Source organism: Cryptomeria japonica, chromosome 8, assembly GCF_030272615.1.
Source record: "Cryptomeria japonica chromosome 8, Sugi_1.0, whole genome shotgun sequence".
Lineage (NCBI taxonomy): Eukaryota > Viridiplantae > Streptophyta > Pinopsida > Cupressales > Cupressaceae > Cryptomeria > Cryptomeria japonica.
In genome coordinates, this window is record NC_081412.1 from 282,967,615 (window position 1) to 282,978,739 (window position 11,125).

At 36.4% G+C, this 11,125-nt stretch overlaps 1 protein-coding gene across 1 annotated transcript; it reads right to left on the bottom strand.

Annotated features, from left to right (window-relative positions):
• Positions 1 to 5,647: 5,647 nt before the first annotated feature.
• LOC131035892 (pentatricopeptide repeat-containing protein At5g55840-like) lies at positions 5,648 to 10,158 on the bottom strand. Its single transcript, XM_057967653.2, has one exon. The coding sequence runs from the start codon at positions 9,697 to 9,699 to the stop codon at positions 6,910 to 6,912; it is 2,790 nt and encodes a 929-aa protein (XP_057823636.2). The 5' UTR covers positions 9,700 to 10,158; the 3' UTR covers positions 5,648 to 6,909.
• Between the last annotated feature and the right edge of the window lie 967 nt (positions 10,159 to 11,125).

Consider the following 11,125-nt stretch of genomic DNA (forward strand, 5'->3'; position numbering starts at 1 on the left):
CCACATACATAGGGTCTGCCTCTCGTGACTACAGCTCCAACTCACACTTTGACTCTTGCTTGTCTTTTTCAGACTCTCCAAGCCTTCAACAATTTCCCTTAGCCGTCGTCTTCGCTCACTTTGTTCTCTTTTACGAAGGGATCTTCGTACTGATCCTTCCCCTACCTCTTGGGTGGTACTTGTACATTGTTAGTCTTTGTTCAATCGTAGGGGCATTAATTGCTAGGGGTATGACATATGCTCGTATCCTTGTCTTCCTCTTCCCTACGGTTTTGTTCTTTGTACCTTTGCAACATCTATTGTTGATGACGTTCACAATTGCTTTCCTTCCTTCAGCCTTGTCATTTAATAAGGTTTCACACCAACAGCCTCGAAATGCTCCCGAGGAGATCAAAGACTGCAAGGTTGACTATGAGTTCACCACATATCGTGCCTTTTGGGTCAACTCTCTCCCGAGCTTCCCTTTGCATGTATTGGGTGACTGAAACCTCCCACACATCCACCAAATCTTTCATGATTCGATCCTCCCGTGATTATGCCTGTGTCACCTCTTTGTGTATATCACTATCAATTATTATCAATTGCTAATCAAATGGTCGACCCATTAGTGCCTACTGCCTACTGCCATATTGATCTCCAAATTCATATCGGCAAGAGTGCCAAAATATTTACTCCCTATGGTGTTAGTTTAGATTACAGAAGTAAACAAAATGTAAGTACATGGATAGTTCAACATATAACATTCAAAGAATAGTCAAGAACATATACAAATAATTGGAATTCACAATATTTGGCTGAATAATATATCTTTATTTCATCAGGTAAAACTGGATACAATAATTAGAGTTATCACAATCATATCCCCTTGTTCTCATTACAACACAACATATATACTACCCAATGGTTGGTGGAGATACCAACTGTCGCTAACCGCCTACCAACTCCTACAGGAACATTACCCGACCATTTATTAACTAAACAAAACAAATTGTATTCTTATGTCAGCAAATTACCACCAACAAAGAGAGTTATAGAGAGACAAAGAAGAGATGAAGAGAGAGGAGAGAGGGATAGATAGAGATGATCAATATATTGGGGGGAGAGAGAGAGAGAGAGAGAGAGAGAGAGAGAGAGAGAGAGAGAGAGAGAGAGATGATAATGTTTGATATAAAGTGGGAGAATATTGTAGATTTATGCTATTAAACTTGTTACAACATCCTTGTTAAGGTGTCTCTAGATCCCTATTGTTTGTAAATACATTTATGAAGGATGGAGTCAAATGGCTACAATAATTAATTAGTTTGCAAATAAAATTAATTATCCCCTTAAGTTGGATGCTTGGAAAGGAGGGAAAGAATGTATACTGAGATGCCAAAATGAATGAATTTGCTCATTCCAACAATAATTCTAAGAAGTGGGATGTTTGGTGATCTATCCATATTCTTAGGTTTCAATTGAATTTTGAACATAGAATAAATTTAAATTCTTTTCGTTTTATGTTATTTTATTTTGGTTTTTTTTAAATCTATTTTGTAGTCATTATGCTGGAAAAATGTCCCTAAATTCCTATGTGATAAAAAATGTAAAGCTGCATATATTGTGATCGAAAGTTTTTTTTTTTTTTGAAATATGACAAGATTTTATTTTGGAAAAAAATTGAAGATTCATCAATGGTGAAATGTGAATAGTGTTGTACTTAAAATAGAATTTAGGAAATTCATAAGACTTTATATCAGTTTAGACTTTGTGGAATAAATAATCTCACTTTTGGATAAGAGTATCGTGATCTTTGGCCTCCTTATCCATGCCCAAAACCTAGTCAGTCCTTAATTGTTTCCAAACAGATTAAGCATGGTTGTATTATGAGATAACTTGGAATCCCTTTTGATATTCATGTCAACTTGGTAATATGTGGAATTGATTCATGATATATATTTTTTTAAATGGACAGCTTTGGAGCTAAATTCATATCCCTTACCAACAAGATACAAATTGCCAACTAAGTCATTATATCCGACTCATATGTAAATACATCCGTATTGGGTACCTTATAAATCCAGTCATAATAGATTCACTCAAACGATCCCACATCTCCTCTAGGATAAGTGGGATGAGGACTTCTATTAGAGCAGATGTTAAAGTCACCCTCCTACGAGAAAGTTTGGCATACTGATGCCAATTTCCTTTAGCTCTCTAAGTTGTGTTTAGAAAGGGTGATAGGTACTTTGGAGTTGCTATTGATCGTGCATATCATTGCGTTATGTGTAATTTGCACGTTAAACTTAATCATATTGGGATTATAGCCTTAAGGATTGGCCTGGCATTGTGTAAGTTGATTATGATCCATTGCAATCCAACTTCATATCCATTCACTCTTATTTGATATGATATTTTTTTATGGTCGCTCCACGCCACCACATTTATATGCACTTTTTAATGCTTGTGGAAGTTATCATTCGTTCGATAAGGATGTAATTGATCTCACAAAGAAAGGATATATGAGATTGAAATTGCTAAATCCAGCATCAGAGTGCATCTGGGAAAATCTAGGGAAGACTATATCAATAAATGTTTTCCTCTTCATTTGTAAGCTTTGATGAGATATCTTGAATGCATTTCCCTCTACACTCATCAGAATTCAAATGTTCTATCATTTCAAGTGCTGTATCAGTCATGGTACGTCTCTAGGCAGATCTAGGTAAAGATTGGCCACAGTATGTCTCTAAGCAGATCTAGGGGATGCTTGGCTACAATTTGTCTCTGGCACTGTTAGCTGGATCTGATTTTTTTTCACAAAACCAGATTGTCTGTTTTGTTGCAAATTTTTCAATTTGTACTCAAGCTCTTAAAAAAAATTGGCCTCCCGATCCGAATCAAATTTTTCAACCTAGTAATAATCTCTGGGCAGATCTAGAGGAAGCAGTCAGTGTATGCCTCCACCTTCAAAACTATTGCACAAAATTAGCTTATGGTCTGCTGATTGATTATTTGCTCTAGGGACTCAAGGTAGTCCAACATGTATGGGATGCATATCCTATATCCTATATCCATGATGTTTACACCCTCTAAGACCATACCTACAGATATTTTATGGACTCCAAGAATGTCTACCTCAATAGCTTCAAATATGTCATTGAATACATAACTTGGGCGCATGGAGATTGAATCACCCTGGAATCCCATTCAGACAATAGATTGAGATGTTGGAGTTAAGACGTTATTCACGTCTCTAGGGCCTTGTCCGGGGTGGACAAATGATCCAATTCTCAACATATCCACTATACCAAAAAATTCTTATATTGAGGGTTTACTATATACCACTGTTATCTAACCACTGGTATATGCTTGCTTAAGGAAGAAAGGTTTACTGTAAGCTGGAATGTTTGACGTTTGGGGGTTATCAAAAGGAAGAAAACGCAACATGAATGTTAACTGATAAATACATCAAGATATTCAAAAAACTTCTTAACGAGGATCCTATAATTTAGATGTTAAACACATGAATAAAGAAGCAACTGGCATGATGCATAAAACAATTGCATTCGGATGTCAATCTTATAATAAATCTAACCCCAAAAGAATCTGGGATACATAGCCAATGGCTTGCTTTTCAACATTTGTAGCATAGCTAATGGCTTGCTTTTCAACGTTTGTAGACATGACGAAGTCCATCTTGCAATACATCTTTTAGAGTATCTTGATTCTTTGTTCACTCAAGACAAAGTACATCTTAAAACCTATCTTTTAAAGTATCCTGGATCTTTGTTCACTTGCGCAATTCATATTAAATAGAAAATAATACCAGCCACTTAAATATTGCTCTTTCAGCATTTCTAATTCAAACGTAACCAACGTGAGCTCTCTGCCAATGCACATAAATACTAAAAGTGTATCTTTCCATAACCTCTGCCATAAATCTCCATAACCTGAAGAATGAATAACCCAGTTCTTTCCTGAAGCCCGCCCTGACAATGGACGGTTTACAAGTTTGTCTCTTTGGTCTTTTATTTTGCAAAACATCTTGCACAATTGCTGGCGTCTCTGGTGTCAAAGCATACATTTTCTTCTGTAGAAATAACTACTGAGGAAAGCCCTTTTGTGCCTGAAAAAAGGTTCAACGTACCCATTGCACACTAAAATATAATTGCTAGTAATAAAAAAAATACAAGACGAAGGCTGAATCCGGATTGATCACAATGGTCTTACAGAAAAAACCTAAAAGATGGGGACTTTAGAGGTGAACGACCCCTAAAATAAAATACAAGAAAACATACTCATATACATCTTGATTCAAAATAAAACCTTTCGCAATTGCTTAAAGAGTCAGCCTCACCAATCTGGTACATTATTAAAATTACAAAAATCCATCCAAATAAAAATGAACCATTTGAACACAAGTCTTTGAGAATTGGTTAATGAACTAAATCTAAAACTCCAGCTATAAATCAATGTCGTTAACACAAAACCCACGGGGTCAGTACAACCAAAAAAAGTTATATGAACCAACCAAAAACCTACAAAATAAAGAAAAATAACAATTGTTTGATATAGGCATATCGTGGATGCTTTTGCATAACTACGAACCCTCTTTACTCCTTATCAAACTTCTTGCGCGCTTATCACCTCATTTTTCCTTCATACTCTTTGATCTGATGAGGAAACAAAAACAAGCTAAGCCAAAGCCAAATATAAAGCTAAAATATCAGCTATTACATAAATATTGCATGACATCTTTCCGTTGACTGCCCCTTGAAAGTGGAGCATGTCCCATGTCAGCACTGCATCTGCAGCTTCTTCACAAATTAATAAATTATTGTAGGCATTGTCACAACCTCCTCATACATACCTTATAAAATAATTTTTTTGTTGCAGAACACAATATCTCCTTCAAATTATCCCCAAAACACTTCTGAGTTACTCCCTGACATAATGCCATGAATTGTGATTTAAAACATCGGCTGCAGCAACTTTGTATAAGTGATCATTTTCCATCTATAATGCCTTCTGTTTGGCTGAGAAAGGATTTTCATGGCAAGAGCCGCAAATAATCTTTGTAGCTGATAGAGAAATCATTACTCTATGAACTAATCCTGTAGAACATCTCTAGGGCTCATGAATTCTTCTGACTATTTTAAATAAAAGACTTATTAGAAATTCTTGACAAGCTTAAATCAAAACCACGTCACTGAGAATTGATTGCACAGAACAGAGGTTCTATCTGCGTCAAGACTAGTTATTTTTAAATTATGTCGAAGAATCTCTGTCTCTCAAGAATTGATATTAGGCTATCCTAACTTTAAGCATGCATAACCAAGCTTTAAGTTTATATCTAATTCACAAAATCATCAGCAAAAAGTACACAAACAGCCACCAGATCATTATCAGAATAATGTGTACATTTGTAAAAGGTAAGAAAATAACCCCCCAAAATAGTTAGAAAACAAACTTCTGAAAACCCTGTGTAACAAATGATATAAAAGATTGCCACTGTGATCAAAAATGTTCGATTAAAAGACCTGTTCCCAATTTTTTCATCTCAAAAATTAGTTCTATGATATTTAGGAAGTGTAAAAACTTTACTGTTACATCTCTTACAACAAAATGTAACAAAACCTTAATAGCCCAAGCCAAGGGTTTCCAAAATAGATTATCATATTAAGAAAGAGGCTCAAGATTCATACAAAGGTGTATTTGCACAAAAACTTTGAGAAGATGTATTCATTTACATATCACCTTGTCCCCAAATTTCTTGATTGGTAGGAGAAGAAGCCGAAGCAATTCAATAGCTCTGTTCACAAGTCAAATGCTCTCTCACATCTTCAAAATGACCATGGCACTCAGAACAAACCCTGGTTACTGCAACCCAAGATAAGAATCAAAGATTATGTCCCCAATAGAGAAATACTGAGAATGTAATGTTTAGGGTTTTCACTTAGTAACGACCAGACATATAAAATGCCAATGTATTCAAGAAACTTTACGGGTGCTCCAAAGTCGAGCCAAGAAAACCAAAGACAATGAAAAAACACGACCAAAAACTCAAAGGCTAAGAAACATTCACTTATCTTGCATTGTTTAAAGAGCATTGTCATTTGTTGGTCGCTGAAAACAGGTCGTTCATTTCATATAGAAAGAATGCCTTCGGCATAACAAATAGCATAGATTAGCATTTATATTGTTTCTTGCTTGGACCTACAACCTTCCAAACCTAGAGTTATCTTTTTTGGGGTATTTTCTGTAGGGAATTGAACTGGCCATTTTCCCAAAAGATGCACTTGTTCAGGAAACCACTACCATTCCAGTTAAAGATCTCACAGGAGGCAGTTAAACAATATCACAAAACCCAAGGAGAGATGCTGGATACATTCCAACATTTTCAGCTAACCCTTTGTTGTGTAGTGCTGCAACTGATCACAACTGCTATTAACCTGTGAAAACCCTTGATTATTTATCTGTTTCTTCTCTACCCCATCTTGTTATCCATTTACAGTCGTTTTTGAAACTATTAAATTACAGCTTACCATGTTCCTTGCAATGCCCAACAAACCACCTTCTCAGCAATAGACTTTCAAGGAATATCTAGAAGTGCTCATCTAATGAATTAAGAAAATTGGAAGTTCTAAGTTTCCTTACTTTTACAATTCTAAACGGTACATAATCTCCAAAATTTGTGTTTAGAGATAAATTTTCTTTCAGTTTCTTGCTATCTGCCCAAGATATTTCTGTCCAATCATCAATGAATATATAACATAATTATATCTGTATTTTGAAGATATGCGTCCTCTACCGACTGAATCAGTATGTCTTCCTATAATCCTAGAGATCAATGTTCATCTTTAAGGTTACATAAAAAACCAATTTGGTGAGGCAGTAAGTAATTCTGGCAATCAATATTAACTTCTTAGACTGTCAAACGCGAGGTTTGTATCTTGCAGTTTGCTTCTTTCTCATCGGCTTCACCGACTTATTCTGTAAGGAATTCAATGATTCCAATGCTTGCTTTACAACATCATTCAGATTCTCTCTATCGTTCAAGGTATCATAAACAAAATCATTTGGGATCAAACCCCTTTCCTGCATTTCCATCAAGAGCTGTTTCCCTCCAATTAGGTTTCCTTCCTTACAGATCCCATTGATAAGTGACCTGTAAGTACTAGAATTGCACCAAAGACCTCTCTGTTTCATCTCACCTTGCATCTTCAAGGCCCCTTGTAAATTTCCTTCCTTGCATAGTCCAGCTATAAACACATTATATGTAGTTACTCGAGGTTTCAAGCCACAGTCGACCATGAGATCAGCCAACCTGAATGCTGCCTCTAAATTACCAACTTTGCAATATCTATCAATCAGTGTATTGAAGGTAGCAACAGTAGGACATAATCCCATATGAAGCATGTCATGTAACAACCAGGTTGCTTCCTCCAGTTTTCCAATCTTGCAGATTCCTCTTACAATAGCACTATGAGCAATGTAAGCAGGGACAACACCTAATGACTCATTCTCATTTGTCAGCCTAAAAGCTCCCTTAAGATCGCCTTCTCTACAGTATCCATTAATCAGCTTAATGTAAGTATTATAATGAGGAACATGTCCCTGCCTCACCATTATATACATGAGCTCACAAGCTTCTTGTATATTACCTTTAATGTGAAAGCCATCAATAAGCATAGAGTAAGTAGCAACATTGAGTGAAAGCCCTAAAACTATCATTTTATGTACAAGGTTCAAAGCATTCTGCATATCAAGAAGTTGACAATGCTTGTCAATCATCATATTAAATATCAGGTGATCAGGAACTATATCTTTCTGGATCACTTGTTCCAAAATCTTCATTGCTTTCTTTAGTTTACCTGTCTTACAAAGTCCAAAGATAAGTGCATTATATGTTCGTATATCAGGCACAAAACCATTATTCAACATTGTATGGTACAAATCGAAACTCCGGTGGATCAATCCTTTCTTGGAGTGCCAGCGTATGAGGATATTGTAGGTAATGATGCTAGGAACAGGATTCCCAGTTAACATTTGTCTGAAAAGCTTATATGCTTGTCGTATCCTTCCCACTCTACAGTATCCATCAATTAGAGCATTGTGTGTTTTAATGTCAGCATGAATTCCTTTACGTAACATTTCTTTATGCAAGGATAATGCTGCATTCACCATACCTTCTTCACACAGTTCATTTATCAAAACATTGTAGGTAACATGGTTTGGAGATGAACCCCTTACTTGCATTTCCTGGAAAAGCTCAAACGCTTGAATTATTTTTCCTGCTTTGCAATATCCACTGATCAGAATATTATATGTACAAACATCTGGAAAGAAGCCTTGTTGTATCATTTCACCTATAAATCTTAAAGCTTCCTGAAATCTTCCTGCTTTACAATTGGCATGAATAAGCATATTATAAACGATGGTGTCAGGGGCTAATGACATCTCCCGCATTTTATGCAACAGCTTATGTGCTTCTTCCAATAGTCCTTCCTTTCCTAGACCTTTAATAAAAGAAGTTACAGCAAAAATTTTAGGTGCATAGCCCGCTTTCACCATCTCATCATGAACATTCAAGGCCTGCAAAAGATCACCTGTTCTGCAATAACCATCAATTAGTATATTATAAGTGATAAAGTCAGGCTCCAATCCTTTCTTTGACATGGTTTTCAAAATTTCCTTTGCCTCTGACAACTTGCTTTCTTTACAAAATACATTGATAAGCATATTGTATGTAATCAAACTGTCAGCAAGGTCCTTCTGCTCCATTTCAAGATATAATTGGAAAGCCTCTTCTATGTTGCCCTGTTTACAATATCCACGAATTAGAGCTACATATGTGAGAATGTTAGGGACCACGTTTCTTTCCCCCATTCTATGCAGAAACCATGTAACCAGATGCATCTTCTCTGCCTTGCAAAATCCATTTATTACAATGTTGTAGGAGACAGCATCCGGTCTGATTCCATTTATGTGCATTTCATCTAGAAGGTCAGAAGCCTCTTGAAATTTGCCTACTTTGCACAGGCCATCAATCAAGATTGTGTATGCAACAAGTTGTGGGGTTAAACCACTTTTCTTCAATTTCTCAAAGAGATCCATGGCAACCTGTATCATGCTTACCTTGCAGAGTCTTCTGAGGAAAGCAGTGTAACTATCTGCATCAGGCACGAGGCCTAACGATTCCATTTCCCGAAAAATACTGAAAGCGTCCCATATACTTCCCCTCTGACAATGTTCACAAAGCTTCGTGCTGTAAGTAACCCTGTTTGAAGCTATGTGTTCATGCACTATTTCATTCAATGGCTGCTCTGAGCAATGAGTCTTCCCTTCCTCGCACAACCCTTTGATCAAAGAATCGGAAGACATCTCAGCGGGCACTAAACCTCTGTTACACATTCCGTCGAACAGTTGACAAGCTTCTTCATTCTCGGATTCCTTATACCTATTAACAATGAAGGCATTAGAAGTGAAAAGATCAGGCAATGTGCCTCTAGAAGCCCTCGTAGCCAAATGCTTGAAAGATTCATTCAGGTACCATTTGTTATAGCTGCTGTCAATCAACAAATCGTATGTAAAAAATTGTGGTGCCATAACCAATCTCTCGCATCTTCTCAAGGAAATAACTTGTCTTTTTAACCTTTCCCTCAGTACCACAAATAGTCTCTGAGCCAACATGTCGTTTAAGAATACCCTTACAAAACCCATGCTTCTTTTCCATGAAAACACTAAACGTATAATTGCAAGAGCCCACAAAAGGCCTGGAACCGTGGCTCTTCATCTGCCAGTAATCCCAAAGCATTTCATATCATCCCAGCCAGACCATACTTCTTAATTGCATCCATTCCAGCTAGGATTATGTTTTCTGGGAAAGGAGGGGTGGAAAGGGTTTGATGGCAATACACTGTAAACTAATAGATTTTCCTTCCAAATTCTACAATTTTTTTCACAAATTATCTTGCTAGAGCAAAAGATGGAAAAATAATGGTCCCAGACATAACTCTCGATATTTTTCAGACAGCACAATGGGTATTTAGTAAGAGTTTTGAGTACCTTTTTCACAACTTCATCTTCTGCGAGTTACCTTCAAGATCTTTGATCTCATTTACAATATCATCTATCTTTCGGATGTAGCTAGTTATGTTGTCTTCTTCATCTATCCGCTTGTATTCAAATTTAGTTTTAGCATTCTGCAACTTAACTTCTTTAATAGTATCATCTCTTTCATAAGTCTTCTTTAATTTATTCCAAACTTCATAAGCAGATTTCAAAGATACAAGTTTTGTTAATTCAGTCTTAGAAAGAGCACTAAAAATAGCTAATCTTACATTTTCATTGTCTTCAAATTACTTGATCTCATCAAGAGTGTTCACCCCAGTCTACGATTTAGTGTACTTTTGTACAATAGACTTTCATACTTCATAACCAAGAGAAATTGGGTAACCTTGCATCTTCACTTTCCAAAAAGCATAGTCAGATCCATCAAACACAGGGATTGTTAATTTGTGCATCATCTAGATCTCTTCAAGTGATTAAGCTTTTGTCTTAAGAACCAAGGCTCTAATACCAATTGTTGAATATTCTAATGCACAACACAACCAAGAGGTGGGGTGTGAATAGGTTGTTTAACTTTAGCACATAATCCATAGAAAGATATAAGCATGAAAGAACATGAGAAACTAGAGCGCGCCATACACAATGAAACACTAGATTTTACATGGAAAACCCTATTATGGAAAAAACCATGGAGTGTGCTATTCTCAATATATGAACACATGTTAAGCTGACACCAGTTAAGGGGATTTTTATAATAAAAGGCTCACTACCTGAGAGAAAGAAAGAGAGGCTCATTGTTGAAGGGGTCACTACCAAAATGAAGAAGAATAAAAGAAAAAGAATCCACTAGTGATGCACCTATGCAACTATAAGATTTGTAGATACCTTTGGCTCACTACTTCAGGAAGATAGCACATGAAAGTTCACACTACTCAACATTTTTCACCAACTCAAAACACCAATCATCAAGCAATCAGGGGGATAGATCCTCTTTCACACACCTTCATCATATTTCACTTTCTTTCCCATACACACACATTTTTCTCTTCACGCACACCTCTATTTATATCATCCTCAC

Bases quoted from the DNA above. Each gene is read 5' to 3' on its own strand.
- LOC131035892 (XM_057967653.2), bottom strand. From the start codon at position 9,699: ATGGGTTTTGTAAGGGTATTCTTAAACGACATGTTGGCTCAGAGACTA.